Source organism: Gallus gallus, chromosome 4 (genome assembly GCF_016699485.2).
Source record: "Gallus gallus isolate bGalGal1 chromosome 4, bGalGal1.mat.broiler.GRCg7b, whole genome shotgun sequence".
NCBI classification, from domain to species: Eukaryota; Metazoa; Chordata; class Aves; order Galliformes; family Phasianidae; genus Gallus; species Gallus gallus.
Genome location: NC_052535.1, coordinates 39,046,186 through 39,066,614, shown reverse-complemented (window position 1 = coordinate 39,066,614; position 20,429 = coordinate 39,046,186). Strand labels below are relative to the sequence as shown.

Below are 20,429 nucleotides of genomic sequence, written 5' to 3'. Positions count from 1 at the left end.
CTAAAGTGGTCTAAAGACCACTTACCGTAAAGCCATATGCTGCCATCATGTCAGTGATGTCCTGTCAGGACTCTGGCCTTCCTCCAATTACATGCACTTGCTACTGATCAGGAAAAAAGGACTTTATTTTTTTATATTATATAAATATATTATGATATATTTATATTGATATATATGACATATATAATATATAATACGTTTATATTGATGCACAGCAAAGAAAAGCTTCTTGTTTTCACTCATGTAAATAAAATTAGGATGATGTTAATTAAAAAAACATGCTACTTCTGTTGAAAAAGGATGAGTGATCTACTACTTAGAAGTTCCTTGTATTTACTAACTTTTGACCAAAAAATGAATGTCGAATAGGAACTTTTGAAGCCTTCTGAATTAAAAAAAAATAATTAAAAAAATCTGTTTTTCTTTTAAAAGGATGTTCATGTATTTGCCTTGGAAAGGAACACACAAAATGGACAGAGGTTTTACCTTGTGACTACATATCAAGAGCTTTGGTATTATTACACGTAAGTATTTGAACAAAATACCCTATACTTTACTGGTGAAGTATCACAGAACCGCAATGGGACAACTAAGGTTTGATCTTGGGCATAGGAGTAACCTTCATAATGACAAATCTATCTATTCTACAGTGGTTTTCAACTTTGCTTTGAGTTGCAGTCGGCTGTTATTTCCTGTGAATTAAGGATCCCACTCACTGAACTTAAAACAGTAGATTTGACTGTCAGCTTTCTGTAGGGATCGTGCCAACAAATGACTCAAACATATCTCAACGATTGGTCCTATTTCAACTTAAATTGGTATTAGTATTAGTATAAATGTCCAGTTACCACCTGTCTTGCTTTTGCATGATGGAGTTTCTCTGTAACCTCCCTTTATTCTTTTGCTTAAACAATATGAATGATAACTTTTTTTCTGTAGTTTCCATCATTCCTTAAATTCTCAACACCATTTCTGCTGATAGCACATATTGTAAGGCTTGGGAGGATGTGTGTGGGAAAGGAAATACTTTCCAAAGTTAAACTCATTCTAGACCAGGCAAATATTAACAAACTTTCTGAAGTTAGTTACATTTTTTTTCAAAGTGTTACAGAGCTGTGACTGGTTTGAATATGAATGGTTGACTCATATTATAATAAAAGAATGTTTAGGACTTGTGGGATTCATGTTTGCAATTGATAAGTGTCTAGAACGTTTATCATGAGATGTTGTGATTTGTTTTTGTTTTTCCTTAGCAAAGGTTATAAAACAAGTCTTATGCATTGCTATGAAGTAATTCCTGAAAAAGATGCTTGCAAACTTTATTTTGATTTGGAGTTCTACAAAGCAGCAAATCCTGGTGCTGATGGCAAGGATATGGTTGCAAAGCTAATTGAGGTAAACTGGAACACAGTCGTGTTGTAGACCAACCTGAGTTTGGTTTAGGTTTAATATAAAACGAAAGTATTTGGCCCTTCATCTTAATTGTTCTGTAGTAAAATGAAGAGTTACAGAGTTAGCGGGTACTTTTAATGAAGTGAAAAGTACATTTTAATTACAGCTTAGGTTGCCTGCTTCATGCTAGAGCATGATGGCTGCCGGAACACTTGTATTCACTATCAGTTTACTGTTATGAATTTGCTTGCAGATTGCTTTATGTGCTCTGGCACTTCAAAGCTGTAAAAGTGAATGAGTGTTTTAGTTATTCTTCAGAACAGTATCAATAAAAGTTGCATTTGAATATTCTTCAGATCATTCCCTATGCTAACAGGTGCAGCAACATCAAAGCTTAGACGAAATTTTAGGCACCTTCATTGTAGTTGATGTAGATAACGATGTAGAGAAAATCAGGCAACTGCACTCATCAGTTTTGATACCCAAAGTTAAATATGTTTGCTAACTATCACTTCAATTAAACAGTGCAAATTTCTACTCTATTTCAAATTTGATTGGAAAATGAGACCCAGTGCAACTGCAGGACGAGAAATAAAGCAGGCTCTTAGAAGAATGTCTTATGTTCCAGTACCACCTCTTTGTCGGTGGCTGTTTATTTGTGAGACTTCTGGTGCTTATGTGTCTCTAGCTAGAATGGAAAGGAAGATGATTGATGCCATTCCTTTGTAAATACCCTTTAGAAGATATACGATCTGGAGGGCTCTACTCCATCATAGATAAGTTCTGAAATCTAGAGATTTCTAGGGTTAGGAAGAGATCTTTGGATTTGCTGGGTGGAGGACATGTGAGATGCTATAAAGTTAAGCTTCCAGACCCTTCGATTCTGAATCCCAGTCCTAAAAATGTTTAGACTGTAGTGGTTGTGCATAGTTGTTTGGTGTGAGCTGTTTTGGGGGCGGGGGGAGGGGAATGAGAATGAAGGCACTACATTAGATTTTGACTTGAAAAACTGCTCAACTTATCACTGCTAGTATATTCAGTGATTTGCTCAATTAAAAAGGTACAATATGTACCAATATATCGTTCTATTTTTGTATATTCTGAGTTAATTAATTGTACCCACAAAATGAGAGTTAAAGACAGGCAAAAAAAAATACAGAATCTGCATTTGTGTTAGATTTCACAGACATCACTTTAAGAGTACTAGAGAAAGTAGTCAAGCTGATGTTCATATAATTTTCAGCTTGTCAGCCAGAAGTTAAAAGAACTGTATGATGTTAACTGCTCAGCCAGAGATGTCTTGAATTTAGATTCCAGTACTGATGAAAAATTTAGTCGGCACTTAATATTCCTACCCTGCAAGACTGTATTTAAGGATAACATTCACGTCGGTAAGTGTGTTCTTTTCTCTTACACGCTAGAAATAAAAGGTAAGCTTTTGTCTCTTCACAGTGCCATCTCACATTCAAACACGTATTTTAATTGATTTGTATGTGGAAACAAATATCATCCCAGAGAAAATAACTGTTGCTACTTAAGTGTCATTATTCCTCAACTCATCTTTTACTTCCTTTTTCTATAATTATCACTTGTTTTTGTAAAAACATAAGCTTTTGTGTTTCTATTTTACTTAGAGAACTACTGGCAAGACTGTTATTTGGCTTGAAAATTATTTTGCAATAATCAGTTAATTTTCAGATTAATGTAAGTCTTTAATTAGCAATTAAAGTTAAGACTGTTGGCTGTAGATACAACTGGTTTGGGCTCTGCACAGCATCAGAAAGCCAAGACAAAGATGGCTTCAAGCCACTGGTGTATATAAACATGGTTCAGAGAAAGCTGAAAGCAATTTTAATTGATGGAAGTTGGGATTTCCTGGAATAGAGCAACTCCAGCACAAAAAGAATGGCCAGGTCAGGATTGTCTCAGAACCATTTTTAATTCTTAGGAGCACTGGAATCTGTGTCACTAAAACTTTGAGGAGCAGCTCACTTGGCAAGGTAAACAGACTGCTGAATTTACTAGCAACTTGCTTAGGATATTGGCTGCCATTCCCAAATGTGACACAGAACAGTTACTTTTTACGTGATGCCATAGCAACAGCAACAAACACAAAGGATCTGAATAGGATCACTGCAGTGTTTATTTCAAAAGCATGGTCTTTAACTCCTGTGCCACTAGAAAATTCTTATGTAACACGTGGATGATAAATAATTTGGTATGACAGAAATTTTAGCCTGTGATCCTGATAAGTAAATTATGTTAGTCAGTTCTTTCAGTAGAAGCTTTAACTATTTATTCTAGCTCATTAGCGAAGAGTTTTGTCTCTCAACTGTTGAGTGAATTTGACATTTACTCTCAGACTTAACTATACAGAGAATTATGTATGTTCTTCTTAAAAAGGCCTTTGCCTTTTCAACAAAAGTTGAAGTTGCAGCACGAATGCATTTTATAATTGCAGTCTGTCAGTTAAACTCACGCACGTTACCAGTAATATTTCAATCCAGACTTTTCATTCATGCATTTTAGTAACCTACTTGATAAACCCATCTGAAAACTTAACTTCATGCTTGGTCAAAATGCTCTGTGGTAAGAAATATCTAGAAATGCAGTTTCATAAAATAACTTCACAGAATCCACATGAAAAAATATGTATTCTTCAATGTGACAGGAAGATTCTGGTCTAACATTTAACTTAAAAGAGCCAATATATTTTTAAGACACATTCAAATGTTTTTAAATTTATCATAGTTTGTTGTTCTCGAAAATTAATGATCTCATCTTCGATAATATCATTCCACAAGCATTTTGTCAGGAGTCACGCACAGAAGGCTGTCTTAAAAATGAGACCTTGGCTGCCAGTGTGTAATAACTGCAATAGTACACGTGCTGCGAGGAGTGGGGGAAACTATTTGAAAGTTACAAAAGACATTTGTTTCATTTTTGCTCTTCTTTTATCTGAGACTGAATTTGCTTCAGAACGTTGGCTTGGGAAACCGCAGTGACAGCCTATGCATTTCTGTTTCATTATCTCATTTCTAATGAGGTGATTGCCAAAGCAATTCATTTCTCTCTTTCTCCTCAGCAGTGAAATTGCAAAGGGAAAGACAGTGGCCATATGGTACACTTAATGCACACACAATTGTTTATTTTCTCATGTTTAAAAAAAAAATTGGTATAAATTCTTGCCAAGCATTGGTTTCTTATTCACTAGCCACAACTGTTAACAAAATCCAGGGGATGAAAAAAACCCACTTCCCTCTTGGCTGTTTTGAAAATGTTTGCACAAGAGCAACTAAGGTTTTCTTGACTCATACAGTTGTGTTTTGTTTTGTTTATAAGGTAACTTTGTGAGAACCATTTTGCAGCCTGCCATAAGGTTAGTGGGGAGTAACGTCGCTGCTCCCATTGCAGAAGGAGGAGCAGGATATACGTCCCAGTGTTCTGCACCAACAGTTGAGTTAGATGGTTCTCTTACAAACCTCACAGCAGTCGAAGATGCTTCCAAAGGCTGGCCAGCCATTGCTGACCAAAGAAAGGAAACAGAAACATCACACCATGGAGAAAACTCTGAATTTTCTTTTCTAATAGTAAATAACAAAGAAGGAGACAAGCAACTTTTTGTGGATCTAGGTAAGTATAAGAAGTGCTTTTAAACCTGCTTAAGATGCAGCAACAGTTAAGAAATCAGACCTTTAACCTTTGATAACAGAATTCTTAAGACTGTTCTTGTTTTTTCTTACGTTCAGAATTTAAACCAAATACAGTCCATGCTGAAACAACGATCATAAACATTGTACTTCAAAGGAGTCACAGATTCTTGGCCTTTGGAACTTTTTATATTTACTATATTTAATTACTTTGTTCAAAAGTTTGAAGAAATTCTTGCTATGCGGCTCTAATGGATTTTGTTCTGAAGGTCTTACTGCTCCTGTTTGATTGAACGGGGACATATTGTTATCGTTTCAGTTGAATTAGAAACTGCTTAATTACAGAGCAAGCATTAAAGGTGTGGTCTTTTGTACCATTCTACACGTATGAATTGAGGTGTCTTCCCCTGTTTGGAATGAAAGCTATTAGATTTTGATGACAGAATAATAGAAATTAGGGTTGGGCACTTCATGCCCCACCTGTTCTTTGCCTATTCATGGCATTAAAATGTTAATAATCTCCAGTAGCACAACACCCATGGTCAAACTGAAGTTTGAAATTGCCACCCTCCTCCCTCCATCCTTATGATCTGGAATCTCTAGTCTGATCTGTTGAAACACAATCCCAAAGTTAGTATTTTGTTAGGCTTCTCCATTACTGATTCAGGATCACTTTATATAATCTACTAACTAAAATGCCTTTGAGATATTAATTACATAATGGAAATTAAAGGAAAACAAACCGTTCACTGTGTCAGTGCACCTTTTAAGGATTTGATGTTGGTCCCCCCAAATAACCAGCTTTAATATTTATGCTACCACCTTACCACAAAACTGGGAAGCTAAACCAGACTGGCTGGAGCACTGAGTTACATCACGAGGTTGCAATGATAGAAAGGCATGTGATGTAGAGTTCTTAGTTCCTTTCCCTTCATGCAAATTAAAAGCAATCTACAAGTAAAGCACCCACCTCTCTGATAAAGCTTGAGACACATTAGGTGATGTTTACCCTTTTTACTTTTGTTTGTTTTTGAGACTGGAATTACATTTTCCTGATGCACACTTCAGACAAGTCAGATAGGAAGGCTGATAAGCGCGATGTCATTTCTGATTAAAATAACTGTAGCCTTTTATTCTCAGTTGTATTTCACAAAGTTACGGTGAAATCATGTTTTATGCTGAAGAGAAACCTTCAGCAATGATAACATCAGAACGACGCTGATGTGGAAATGCTGAGTGTCTTTATGATATAAGAATTTGTGTTTGCACAGTCTTAGTTGGCCACGTTTCTCCTGTGAGAGGGGAGCTGAAAGCAGTTTTCATCCATTCCTTAAACCCTTAGGTGGGTCTCAGAAAAATTATTTTCAAAGAGACAGTAAATCCTAGCAAGCACTGTTATGTTCTGACATATTTGTTTTCCTGTAGGAGTTTACACAAGGAACAGAAATTTCCGGATGTATAAGTCATCAAAAGCAGGAAAAAACGTGATCCTGACAATAGCAGAGGATAATAAGTTTGTCCCCAACTGTGAAGAGAACGTTTCTTTGGAAGAAGCGTATTTTCTTTCCTCTTTGGTCTGCAATGTTAGGTAATGGTTTCATTCCTCTGCAATTTTAAATACTTTTAAATACACCTTTCAGTGATTTTTCTCCTACAGCACTGATGAGCAAGCGCTATGAACAGGCAGGTAATCCATGAACACTGTTTCGCTGCTGGTTTTCCTGCAATTCCCTGGTTTTGAAGAAAAAAATCTTGGGACTCAGTTTCTACTTTTAACCTACCTTCAAATGCCCAAAGTATGTTAAAAAATGAAAAGATTTTTGTACATGTTTACTTGCACACCAGATTTCCCCTTTGGTATAGACTCCTCCTTAGGTTGGTTGCTGCCTCACATAACTGTCTGTTCCTAACCTAACCCTCAGGTATGTTTTGCCCTATAGTGACTTGTAGCTGAAGATGATACCAGTAAAAATGCTGTTAGAGAAAGAGGGTTCAAATGGTATCTCTGTGTATAATTTTTATGAAAACAAGTTTTTTTGTTGCTTCCATTTTCATAAGCGTTCATTTTCCTGAACTGATGCCAGCAGCGTGATAGCATGAACCATATATTGCATTCATATTACAGAAATCAGCTGAGTATATCACAAATGTGGATGGGAAGTTCTGTGGCACTGAATTTAGCCTTCTGTAATCAGCTGGCTTGCCGTTAACTGCAGTTCAGTGAACGGGAAGAAAAATTAAGTTAAAACATTTCAAAATGCTCAAATATTACATCTAGAGCAAATACTTCCGTGAGTATGGACCAGTAGTCTCTAAATGGCTGGCTCCTGGGATTTCTGCCAGGAAAGTTTGGCTTTTTTGAAGGAGTAAACCCTGCCCTCTGCTGAGTGATCAGAGGCAAGTGTCCAAAAGTGCTGCAGAGACAGTGAGAGGCAGCGTAGGGGGATGACAGAATGGATGACCTTAGAAGGAGTCTCTGGAGGCCTTCTGGGCCAACCCCTCTGCTCAGGCAGGGTACCCACACCTGGTTGCCCTGGGCTGTACTTATGCCATGCTGTGTTATATCATGGTGTATAGCATGCAAGCATCATGCATTTTCCTTTGCATTCTCTCTTTTGTTCAGATGTGAAGATGGCACAAAAATTCTATCATCTAACTTTGTAGAAGAGGAAATAAAGATGTCTGCTTTTTTAAGAAGTAAAACCACCAGAAGCACCAGAGGTACTGCAAGCCTATTCTGCTCCATAGGGTAGGGACACAAAAGCAAATGTATACTTAAATTAGATGTGCTGTGTCTTACACACCTGAGAGCTTGTATAAGAGCTCTTCCTCAGCTAGATTCCTACAGGAGGCAGAGTAGGCATGTATTGATCTGTACCAATTCCAGCACTTTGCAGTGCCCAGATGCCACTTACCTTTCCTCCTGGTCCCCAAGCAATCATGCTCTGTCCCAGAGCCCATCCCTTGCTGGTGGTGGTCAGGGAGAGGTCTCTATTTGCCATTCCATGTCAAGCACCAGTTTGCTGCCACAGCACGTGTGGTTGCAGGTGCTGGATAGTCAGCAGAGTGAGAGCACGAGTTAAGAGAGGGCTCTTTTCTCTAAGCCTTTTGCCCCAAAGCACCTAACTAAACATAGAAGAAAGCTCTACAGGAAACCATCACTGGATTTACCCCTGCTTTTATATAAGGAGGGGTGGGATTTGTGCCTATGATCTATATAGCATATAACAGTATGTTTCTACTACATGTTATAGTTACAGAAGCATTATGCGTATGTGACTTTTTTTGCTTGTTTGTTTAAACAGAGCCCATGGAAGGCTATCAGGAGTCACCGTATCCAGAGATTGATTGTTTTGTTCGTTCTTTAATTAATAAAGACGGGGTGCAAGGAGGTAACGACTGTGCCATTATTTACAGATGAATATTCAGCAACAGTATTTATAAACAAGTAATTTTCCTTTTCAGGGATAAGGCAATGGAATTATTTCTCAGGGGAAGAAATACTTGTTTATGATATTTCTGGCTACCGTTGGTGTGAAAATATTGGAAGAGCCCACAGAAGTAACAACATCATGTATGTTCTTTAACTATTCCATTTTCACTTCAAATCAGCTTTACGTATTTTCCTGCTCAGCTGCAATTCTATAAAACTACTCCGAAATTCTCATCACCTGTTAAAATTTCTGCTCTCTTACTCTGGGGGGGTACAATTCTTCTAAACTTACTTTGTGATGTAAGAGCCTCATGTCGGTGTGAAAGCAAAATCCATAGTTTGGGGACAAACAAAACCTGTTCCTTTAGTGACAGAGTTTCACGTTGTGTATATTTATTTCCTTTACATAATGTTAGTAAAAACCAAAATTCTTATTTCATTCTTAGGATTCTGGTAGATCTAAAGAAGGAAGTCTGGTATCAGAAGTGCCACGATCCAGTCTGCAGGGAAAAAAACTTCAAATCACAAAGTATGTATTTTGTTTGCTAAGTGATTGTATTTAACACTTTGGAATCTTGATTTTAATTAAACATCTTATCTTTGATTTTAGGTCTTCCATTGCCTCCGAGGATATGTTTGTCTTCTCTTTTCATAGAGGTATGTGTTTTGTCTTATCAACGTGCTAAAAGCAAAGCCTTCTTTAGAAAGAAAACCTGTATACAATACAGTATTTTTAGTTTGCTGAAAACACATTCCTGTTAGTACTAAAACAGGCTTCCACAAGGTAATGTGGCTACAAATTAACTCACTGGAAACTCTTGTTGGCCAGCTTTCTGTAGCATTCATTATATGTAACAGTTGCAAGAATTCAGTTAGAAATAGAGAATAAAGAACGTTCTTGTTTCTAAAAGGAGGAAGATCATATGGTAACAGATGAATGTGAGAACACAGAAGTAACATCACATTCCAACCCTGCAGATTTGTCAGAAAGCTCAGCCTATCTAGCAATAAACACACCTCAAGACACTCAGTGGGACAATGCAAGTGATGATGCCTATTTGGTCGAAACTGCTGAAGATGTGGAGCTGGCAGAAGCTGCAGATTATAGTCTGGGTTATGACACAGAAGAAATTCCTGATGAAGTTCTTTTGGAAATGTCATGGAAACAAGACACTTGCAGCAAAGACGACAGCTAACCATGGACTTGGCTAGCAAACAGACTAGTAGCAACAAAGCTTGCTTTAATACTGCATGGGTATCACATGCCTTCTGTGAAAGATACTGCGATGTAGTTCAAAAGCACTCTTCTAGAGCTGATAGACAAAGTGAGTAACTGCTAAAAACAAGCAACCTTGAGAACAGATTAAATGGGTATAAAGAGATCACAGGGGCTGAAGAAGACTGGGCTGGAAACTCTTCATGAAGGCTGCTTCAAGACATTTAGCACTTTGAAGGCTTATTGTCATGCAATTTCTATTTTCTTAGCTGTTTGTTCAACTTCTACTGATAAGCCAAATACTGTATTTCTTCACTTCCAGATATGGAAGAACACTATTTATTTCTGATACAGATTTAATAATAAAGAGATTTGTCTGTCACTGGTTCATCCAAAGTCAATGCATTCCCTCTTTAAAGTACATATTGTTTTCAAGATCACATTACTTAAATAACTGAAGATTAAAAATAAGTTTTAAAATATGTTGACAGAGTACAGGAAGTTTTACTATATTAACCAGAATTATTTCATTCTGAATTCAGTTCTTAGGCAAGCTATTTTACAATAGAAAGATACTATCTGATGAAGTCACTGACTTCTTTTAAGCACTGAAGAACAACAATTAACCAAGCAAAGCACCGTCCATTACAGTAATGATCAATTATTGTCAAAAAGCCTATTAAAAGAGCTTAATGTTCCTTTGCTAACTTCCCTCTTTGTACCTCCAGGGCATATTCCAGTTTCCTATTGATATTTTGAAAGTGTCTTTCTGCTTGTAGAATTCTCCGTGACTCCACTAGAAGAGCAGGTAGGCTGGAAGCTCCGTACTGTTGTGAAGGAAGAAGTTACAGGGCAATGTTTGTTTGTTTTTTCTTCCCCAAGAATTAAAAGTTACATACCTATCTGTATTTATTTTTCCTCTATCAGAAGTAGTGCAATGTAACTTCTAAAAGCAAAAAATAGCCAAGCTAGGCAGTCTAAAAGAGCACGTTTTCCTGCTCTTTTATATATGGCAGACACCTAGCACTGTCCACAGATTGGCACACCAGGTCACAGGGACAGCCACAGTAAGAGGGGACAGAGTTCTGAGACTACAAGTGCTGCTTCTACCAACCATTAACCACATTATAGAACATGTATGTCAGTACCAGAGCCCTCCCTAACTTTGAACAAGCAAAAATTTGGTTGCCTGTTTCTCACCATTAATATTTCTATAGTTTCTATTAAAAAAAATGCTAGACCTGAGGATAACAGTTATGTTTATGTGCTCTTTAACTCTTGGACATTGCTGGGGATCAGAATTTTCTCTCAAATATGTCAGTTTCTAACACGAGAGAAAAAGAGCGAGATGCTGTTAGAGCAATGACTCTCAAGTTGGTTCCACAGAAGTGTTTTTTTTATGGCAATACTGCTATTTAATGTAAGCCAAACGTAAGTAGAAATGCATGTCTGGCCAGAAGAAAAAAACAGAAGGGAGGCTGATCCAGAACAGTTCAAAAACATGCAGAAATATATACTCACTACCACTTTCTTTCTTGGGTTTTCTTCTCTGTAATCCAAGTAGTCTTGCTGTAGTTCCTTTAAATCAGTAAGGAATTGAACTACTTGCCTCAAGGAAGATCTCCTCTCCTCCACCTCAGCATATTCTTTTTGTAGTTTTATCAGTTGTGGTTCAGTTCTGAAAAAGATCATGCTTTGATCATTATATCTGAATATTTATGACACGAGTAATTCTGAATGCATTTCCTCTGCGAAAGACTTAAGGAAAAAGTTGATCAGAAACATGAAGCATAGGTTAAAATAACATACTGTTTAAATAGAAAAATCAGCATATTACTTCAATTGGAGTATAGTTCCAAATCCACAAAAAACAAACAAACAAAAAAAACCATTCACCTTGTAACTTCTCACAACATTTTTCCACACCTTACCATCAAGTCTGACAATACAGCAAACCTCTTAAGTGCCTCCGTGCCTCTGACATTGCTTAAATATGCAACCTGCTCCTGCAGACACCGGCTTGCAGGCTGAGGTGTTCTGTGCCTATGCTGAAGCATACTCAGGAACTACAAACTAGATACTCCTCTGCCTAAGAAAGCTGAAGGGCTCAATCTATTAAACAGTGTTTGAAGCATGATCAGCAATCCAGAAACAGAGCACCCAACAGCCATTTTCGTTTCAGTGTTGCCCCAGAAAAGCTTTCTTAATATGATCAGATGATTAAAACACAGCAAATAAGAGATGTAAAGACAGCTTTCAACCTACGAGAGGGGCTAGAGACATCAAATTCTCATACCACCAAAAACAAACTCCATACCATCTTCCTAAGTTTTGATTCATTACTTTCACTATTCCAATTGTAACAGTGTTTTTCTTAGAAACATACTGAAGTAGCATCCCTGCAACTACAGTTACCTAAGAGAATACTGCAAGAATTACTCTATCTGGCAAACTGAAACACGGAAGGGTTACCCTAAGCTTCTGTAAAAACAAAACAAAACAACAGGATTGGAGTTTCACCAAAATAAAATGTAAAAGCTGCTTTTACTTCAGAGTAATAAAAAAAATAGTAGCCTCCTCCAGCTTTTCAGGCTATTATTGTGCACTATTGGAGACGTACCTACTTAGCTTTTCTCTGACTTGCATCAGTCGCTGCCTTTTCTTCTTGATGTCTGCCACCACCTGTAACAAATGAGGACAGTCTTTGAACTTGTTTGTGACTTCACAGGCAAACAACTCAAATATCGAAGGCTCTTTTTTTCTTTGAGGTTTTAATGTGTATGATTCAGTACAACTGCTATAACTATGGAATTAAGCATAACAAAGCTTTCTTTAATAGATGCTTTTTAAGAATTCTCTAACGATTTAAACTTGAGTTTCAACAAATGTATAAAGCTCAAAAATCAGAAAACAAAGCAGCTGTGAATGCTGGATGCATACTAACATTTTCATTTTTACAGAGTAGTCTACTACATGAGCTCAAATTGCTTTTCATCCTCAGCACATTAATTGCTACCTGTCAGAACATGCTTTCTTTTTGTTAAAAGCTGTTTAGTCATCAGCAAGTTTGCTGCAGAGGTTAATCTGTGCACACCGCTTGCAGTTGCTAAGTAGGTTAAGCTGTTTAATAATTAAACAGAAAGAGATATTCAGGAAAAAGAGAACAAATTTCAATCTTCTGTGTTTGGTCCAACTGCTCTTTCACACTGAGAATTACAACAAGGTCCAAAGGCAGAAAGTTCTACAGACACTTCTCGCATGAGATCAACTGTACCTAAAATATGCCACTGGAAGATAGGGCCTAACTTACTCTTAAATCTCCCTGCTGTGGGGGCATTCACCTCTCTCCTGATGAAACCACTCCAAAGTTTTCTGCTCCTACACCGATTTCTCCAACTGCCTGTAGTTCCTGTTCTGCATTTCAAGTCTGAACGAACAGAGGAACTGCCTTCTCTGAACAAAAACCTGGCACGCACTAAGAGAACGCATCTCCCTTAGACTTCTCTCCTTTAAACAATGCAGTGCAATCCCCACAGGTCTTTGCTGCTTTCTTCTGAATTTTACATTCATCTGTTTCTGGAAGGTGAGCTTCCAATATTTAATTGGTTCTCCAGAGGCCTCATCAGTGCTTGCTAAAAATAAACGAGCACGTAAGAAATAAACAGTAGTTCACATGCATGAAAACGACGCATGTCCTAATGTACGTCTGTAGTCCAACAGTACACACATGCAGTTTGCATTCCACCATGCTACTTCAGACCCCTTCCCCAAACATTCTAGATGCTCTTTATCCTGCATTTGTGCTCTTGTTTCTGTAGTAGAGTATTACAGAATTTATGTAATACTTGACAAAAATGACTTTTTTGTCAAGTATTTCTTCCACCCTACTGTCTGAGTTTTCAACATCACCCCTGCACACTGTAGATTCCAGTGATAGCATCTATTTCAGACATGCATTACCTTAGCATTTTTTTTCTTCGTATTCTTTAATTCCTGGACTTCTGTTATCTATGGAAAGAGAGAAGATTGGTGATGAACCTGGATATCACCTCTATACTGCTAAAAACATGGTTGCAAGAATTACTTCACAATCACATCAAGAAGCTATTTAATAAAACACTGTTCCAAAGGAAGATGACAGGTGTCTCAGTTGTAAGACTGTTGCACACCATTAATCACCTTGCACCAATTAGCATTACATCCACTGCGTAACACTACCTATACTATTTTTTCTATTACTTTACAGGAAATGTATTAATATAGTCATTTTCAACCTGCTTATTCCAGTGAATCACTTAGAACTATAGATTTAGTACTCATACATTTTACTTATTACAACAAAGTATGAGTTTATTTTACTAGCTGTAATTAGTGAGATTAATTCTTAGTCTTCCAAGTTGGTAGTTTGGTGGGGGTTTTTTTTTTGATAGATATGTTCACACACCACTAAAAAACAATGGTTTTCATTAATCTGTTAGAGGCTTTAGTCAGGCTGCTACACACAGGAGTAACTAAGACACAGTCTGTGAGCCTTTAGAGCATCTTCCATAGCTGCTTTCTCACTCAAATTGTACAGCTGTCCAGTTTTATTGCACAATTCTTTAATTATGACAATAACTTCAAGATCATTAGATGCTTCCCTATTCTCAAAAACAATTTTGCAATGTGTTTCCATGATAGCAGTACCGTCTAAATTAACAAGTCATAACATACAAGTAACTATGCTTTCATTTAATTCAACCTGACGAGATAGAAAACGTGAAGTATCAGAAAGTAAGCACTTAACAGACAATGTAAAGCCATTGGCATTTTCACTACAGTGAAAACACATATTGCAGTGTAATACATAGTTCTATAATCATTACCACTTTCTTTCTTTACTGTGTACTTACAAGATCAGTGACTTGGTCCTCGAAAGCAGAACAGAAGGCACTGACAGCTTTTCTGCAAGCCTTCGATTCTATGCTTTGCCTGGAGAAGTCAGAGGGATAAAACACAACTCATTTGTTATAGCGAAGGAGAAATCTCATCCAGGAATATTCTTGTGAATACAAGTACAACCCAACGTCAACCAGCTAGTAGCACAAGCAGCTGCAGATCATTGACATGCTAGCATTTCTACACTAGAAAACATCAACTGATGTTTTGTTCTTGTATTTGGAAAAATTCCAAATTCCTGAGGATCGCCGCCTTAAGATCACGTGTAAAAAAACGTGTCAGAGAAACCTAACAGTCATTAAAACAATATCAGAATGTAACTAGGCAATGCTGCATTGCTTAAGGGTGAGTCCACTGGAAAAAAAGCACATTATTTATTTATACAGCTTTGAGCACTCAGTTGAACGAAAGCAGAACGTTTACCTGTAGTTTGCTGCTATCTTCTCAAATTCAGCCAGAACAACATCCAGTTCTGTGATATCTCTGGATGATCTTTTCAGCTTATTGGGACACCACAGTTGTACAGAAGATGGGCTGTTAACTGAAACAGTAGAACAAAGACAAGCATTATACAGTTTGGGTGCATGCTCTGAAATAACAGAGAAGTTATTGTACTCACCATTAAAATAAGTAAGAATTATGAATATTTTAATATGAAACTTCTAAAAAGGTAAATATTAATTTGTTCCATGTTTTAGGTGAAGCAATTATAATAACTTTGGGAAACTATAGAATTATAGAGGTACACAAAGATTGGAATGATCAATCCTATAATCTTATCACTTACTCTTCATCATTTCCCGAAAGTCCAGTAGCACATGATTACACCAACTGAAAAACCACACAGTGACACAGACACTACCAGCTGTAAGAACTATCAGCCTGAGTCTGGGGAGCCTGCATTACTCAAAGAACCATGAATTGCTGTATCAATTTTGTAACAATTTGCTATTGATACCTGGCATGTTTCAGAAGTAGCCGGATAACAATATCTTTCTTTAAACTTGGAAATAACAATATTAATGAATTCTATAAAAATTAAGTTTCTTCACACACGTCTAAATGTAAATCTAGCTTCCTTGGAACTGTAACCCATTACATGCAAGTACAAGATGCCCCTGGGAAAGTTTCTTTCTACCAAAAAATGCCACAGTCTCGAAGCTCCCTGTCTCAAAGGTCTTTAAACTGTGTTCTGGCTGTACATCTGGGTAAGCCTGGGTGCTGCACAGGGATCCACTGATCTACAGGGGCACATTACAGCTCCATACCCAGGGACCCAAGCTTCTCTCCAAAGGAAACCAAGTACATGCAAAGAGTAACACAAACCACCTGTGCCCTATCCCTCCGCAAGGGATAGACAAGTCCAGGGATGCAAACCACAGGTATCAGTGGTTTCCTGTGTGGCACACCAGCTCCTCCATTTATCCATTGCTAATGAGTGTTTAGACCCAAATTAGAACTGGAACCTCCCAGAAGAGCATGCTGCTACATACCAGAAATCAAAACCACTGAGTTAGGGGAAAGTATTGATCTTGAATGAGGAAAAGCTATACAAGAGTTTTGAAAAGCCTACTTTACCAGAAGAATCCGATGAACTCTTCTTTGAAGGTCTCTTCTTTTTCACCTCAGGTCGAGTAGTATTTGGAGCGTTCTGTAATATAGAAAAGCAGATTAACCTTTTAGAAGAACCTAGGTGCACTCACTTAAAATTCTGAAAGATAGCAATTAGGCAGAACACAGGGAAGCATTTCAGTATTTCTTTACTGACAGAAACGTCAGTAACATTTACTTAGGTCTGCTTCACCAGAATCATAGCACAGTGATTACGCTACAAAGGGACAGCAGCTGCCTGGCTGCACAAAGCAGATACACAACAGGTACTGCTAATACAGCAGGAAGAACACGGTAAGCAGCTCAAGGCCCCTCACTTCAGCACAGGTACCAATAGTAACAGTTCTCTGATCAACAGCTCATTCTCACCTTTTCACCTACGTCTGTCTCAATTATTTGCAGACTTTGAATGCTTTCTGTAACAAGACAGCAATCCTACAGCAGTTCTTCATACATGCTGCTTACTGATGAAAGTTTAACACTATATCCTGAATTTTACAACATGTATCTCAATAATTCCAATGAATTTAAGTAGGTGAAAAGCTTTTACACAAACCACTGCACAGCTGCTTCTATCACAGGCCTACTTTCTCAAGTCTGTGGGTAAGTAGTTCTCCTACCGTAGACCCAGAAGCTAAGCTGGCCAAAAGTATGACACACTGAGGTCTGAGCATGGAAATACACTCATTCAAAAATCAATTGGCTTCAGTCTAATTCTAATATATTTTCAAAATTCATTTTATCAGCAAAAAATTCAACTCTCCCACAGGCGTGCTCTTCAGTACCAAACAAGAATAAGCAATTTATATATTATGTAGTATGGCATTCTTTGAAAAAATATGTTCTAGATGTAATTATACTCATTTGAAAAATAACAAAAGAGAAAGTCATGTATTCCCAAATGAGCAATAAGATGGCCTACAAGACCCTGGTTTTTACATTCTCCACTGATGTGACCACTGCAGGGTTAAGAAGTTCACCTAACACTTGGCCATCTCACAAGAATATTAGTAGATTTACTTATTTGTGACATAATCAAGTATTAAAAAGGAAAGTCTTCCTTCCCTGCCATTACCCAGTGCAGGCACGGCATAAAGCTAAAATCAAATTGCCCAATACGCTCACACAACTTTCTCTGTACCAGATTCTCCATAAGGGGCTCACGTGCAGAACCACTTTGGCTGAACTCGTGAACGTCGCCTTCAGGCGTCTCCAAGAGCATCTTTTCACTAGAAAAAAAGAAAAATACCCACAGGTAAATCAATCACATACTGAGGGAAAAAATATACATGTTTTCCACGTACAAATCAACAAAATCTTTGGGGAACATTTTGTACTGCTGTGTGCAGTTTGACTGCACTAAAAAATTCCAATGGCATACAAAGGGGGCAGGATCCCGATCCCTCAACAGAACAGCTCGCAACAGTTTAGAGATCATTTCTAACTATCCACTTGGATAGCCATATTGTTTTCAGGTGAAACTTTGAAACAGTGACAAAAACATTACTTGGTATGTTTTAGGAGGAATGAAGAAGTCCTTTGGAGATGGGAGGGCTGAGGGGGAAGTAAAAGAGAAATGCATGCCCTCACACAAGCACAACTACTGTCTGGTTAATTCCTTCAAATAAGACCTTCACTGAACTAAGACTGGCACCAAACCAGAATTAACAGACAAGGAAAGTACTAAAACTTGTATTAAAAGGGGCTTTAAGTTATTTTTCTTGTCGCATATAGTTTAACAGGTTTTTACCTGTTAATGTGTTAACCTGTTGTATTTTGCCACTTTCCACACTTTGATGACACCAAGATTTAAAGGACAAACCAGCATCTCACAAAGGCATTCTTTTCTTTAAAAAAATAATCCAGTAACTAATTAAGTCAACGTGCTGCTGGTAGAAGGCAGGCTAATTTAATTAATTAATTTACCTTCCCTACTTTTCTTACTCTTCCATTTTTTTCCCCATCTGGGAGATTTTAAGCACCTGTCTAACAAGCAGTTAGAGAAACCAGACAAATAAAATGTTTTCCCTATTTAATCTAAAAAAAGAAAAATTAAATGCTGGCTTTTTTTTTTTCCCACCAGACCTTCTTTCTGCATTTGTCCTTTGTGGAGCTGGAACATAACCAGATGATTCATTTTCTGAGTGCTCCTCTCCACAAGCATCCACAGCAGTACTGTGCAAAGGCTGATCTGTGAAGAACAGAAAATAAGCTGTATAGAATTGTTCTCATCCGTATATACACAGGTATATTAGCACTGTCTACCATTCAGCATTTAGAATTTCTGAGGTTTGCTCACTCTAGCTATACTTGTTAAAATTAACATTTGAATGTTAGGAAAACATTCTGTAGTAAAAACTTCAGTGTCTATACTCATATCTGCTGTTGGTAGGGCCCGGAAAACAAGGCCTGCGAGGAGTGGCTGAAGGAACCAATACTGCTTAGTCTGGAGGAGAGGAGGCTGAGAGGACCTCATTAGTCTGCAGCAAGGCAGTGTTGGTATCTTTTCTTCAGCAGACAAGTCACAGAACACAAGGCAATGGCCTCAAGTTGTACTGGGCAAGCTTAGATCAGGAATGGTTTCTTCATGGAAGGGGTGGTCAGGCACTGAAAGGGGCTGCCCTGGGAGCTGGTGGAGTCACTATCCCTACAGGGATTTACAAGACAAGGGAATGTGGCACCCAGGGACGTGGCTTAGCGGTAGACTGAGACTTGATGTTCTTGAAGGCCTTTTCCAACCTAAATGCTTCTACAACTTTATTTCTTTACAAACTGAAAGCGAAGGTGCATGAAAGCTCAGCATATACATATGTACACGTGGTATAGAGTAAATGAAAGGTTTAGTATTTTATTTAAAGTCTCTCTTTGCTATAGTTTATATCAGTCTTTCACTGAACTCTTTTTTCCTCAGTGAAAGAAGCACCATTTCTTAAGTAAGCACTGCAATATTTAGCTGATGAAAAATCAGACATTCAAATTCATACTAACCAAACGAATCACAAAGCTCCTCAAGTTGGTTTACACCTGCTACCTTCGATATCCTTGAGACATCGGGTTCCTCAGGTGGAAGAAATTTCCGGCGAGGATGAGACCTGCCTTTGTGTTCCTGGTAGGGTACAGAATTAACAGCTCAGTCATCCCACTGACTGAGTGTATGACACACTAAATATAACAATGAATTTCAATATTTTTTTGTCTAGAAATTAATTTAACATGGACTGCATTGACTACTAACCTACAAAATTGAACATCCGGAGCACAGATTTTTCCTCTTGCGCTATGTTTTTTCCAAAGGGGGGAGCAATGGCATAAAACCAGCATATACTGCTGAGTTAGGTTAGAAATCAGGAGGAAATCCTTTACTCAGAGGGCAGTGAGGCACTGGCAGTGCTGTCCACAGCTGTGGGTGCCCCATCCCTGGAGGTGCCCAAGGTTGGATGGGCCCTGGGCAGCCTGAGCTGGTGGGGGGCACCCAGCCCACAGCTGGAGCTGGGAGGGCTTTAAGGTCCCCTCCAAACTATGCCATTCTATGGCATGTTGCTATGATTTATATTACATGTAGCATAAAGTTTCTCTTGTTTTGTAAAACCAAGCACACACACCTAGTAATCTTAGAGCTGTCTGACACTCGCTTTCTGTGACCCGTAGCCTTTTCCTTTTCAGGCATTAAAGCATCTCCTTTCACCTCCATATTCACACAACATTCCTGGTTTGTCCAATTGAATGCTTTTAAAGCTTTCCACCAAATAACTCAAACAGAAAGGGAAGGGCAGCAGTTCTTTAAGTGTTTGTAACCGTTCCGTTCACCCTGCAAACACAGGGCGAAGTTTTCTCACTGATGTTTGTGCAGAAGGAGAAGGAACTGACGGGAAGGGCTGCCCCAGCGGCACGGCACCCTCTGGAAACAACGACACAAATGCACGGTAAAGCAACACAGGATTAATTAAGCTTAGAGTGGAAAACTTTACCTTGTATTCATCTCCAGCACGATTTCTCTTCGTTCTTTTCTTAGAAGACATCTTACTAAACCTCTAAGCTTACAGTTGAATACAAAGCCGCCGAAGAACAGCCCCGAATACAGATGCGCTTCCCTCGTCTTAAAACGGGCAGCCACGGGCCTCGCTTCACCTCACACCGCCCAACGGCTGCAACCCGCCGCTGCGATTCAAAGCGGCCGCTGGGCGCCGCC

The 20,429-nt window shown here is 38.2% G+C and overlaps 2 protein-coding genes across 4 annotated transcripts in view; one reads left to right on the top strand and one right to left on the bottom strand.

The window, feature by feature from the left end:
• PRIMPOL (primase and DNA directed polymerase) overlaps positions 1-10,081 on the top strand; it is a 16,044-nt gene extending 5,963 nt beyond the window's left edge. The window contains exons 3-13 of one of the 2 annotated variants that reach the window (NM_001031137.4): positions 433-524; positions 1,254-1,395; positions 2,636-2,783; positions 4,735-5,025; positions 6,468-6,630; positions 7,666-7,763; positions 8,348-8,434; positions 8,508-8,616; positions 8,922-9,004; positions 9,086-9,132; positions 9,387-10,081. In NM_001031137.4, the coding sequence (NP_001026308.3) occupies positions 433-524; positions 1,254-1,395; positions 2,636-2,783; positions 4,735-5,025; positions 6,468-6,630; positions 7,666-7,763; positions 8,348-8,434; positions 8,508-8,616; positions 8,922-9,004; positions 9,086-9,132; positions 9,387-9,671 (1,545 nt within the window). In that variant the 3' untranslated portion in view covers positions 9,672-10,081. The remainder of the gene's footprint in view (positions 1-432; positions 525-1,253; positions 1,396-2,635; positions 2,784-4,734; positions 5,026-6,467; positions 6,631-7,665; positions 7,764-8,347; positions 8,435-8,507; positions 8,617-8,921; positions 9,005-9,085; positions 9,133-9,386) is intronic. The other variant, XM_040698932.2, reaches the window with a different exon arrangement.
• On the bottom strand, positions 9,999-20,429 carry CENPU (centromere protein U). Of its 2 annotated transcripts, none has more exons than NM_001039299.2 (11): positions 20,209-20,429; positions 19,229-19,346; positions 18,326-18,431; positions 17,382-17,469; positions 16,208-16,280; positions 15,053-15,170; positions 14,584-14,662; positions 13,652-13,699; positions 12,312-12,373; positions 11,213-11,369; positions 9,999-10,518 (listed from the first exon to the last, which is right to left on the bottom strand). In NM_001039299.2, exons 1-11 carry the CDS (start codon positions 20,257-20,259, stop codon positions 10,381-10,383), a joined length of 1,038 nt encoding a protein of 345 aa, NP_001034388.2. In that variant the 5' UTR covers positions 20,260-20,429; the 3' UTR covers positions 9,999-10,380. The 2 variants fall into 2 exon arrangements, with proteins under 2 accessions (NP_001034388.2, XP_015131715.2); XM_015276229.4 differs by having other exon boundaries at positions 17,409-17,469.

Excerpts from the sequence above, each read along its gene's own strand:
- CENPU (NM_001039299.2), bottom strand. The coding sequence starts at position 20,259 with ATGTCTTCTAAGAAAAGAACGAAGAGAAATCGTGCTGGAGATGAATAC. Across the intron at positions 18,432-19,228 it reads GGAGCTTTGTGATTCGTTTG|ATCAGCCTTTGCACAGTACT; the intron begins GTTAGTATGAAT and ends TGTTCTTCACAG. Across the intron at positions 11,370-12,311 it reads GTCAGAGAAAAGCTAAGTAG|AACTGAACCACAACTGATAA; the intron begins GTACGTCTCCAA and ends GATCTTTTTCAG.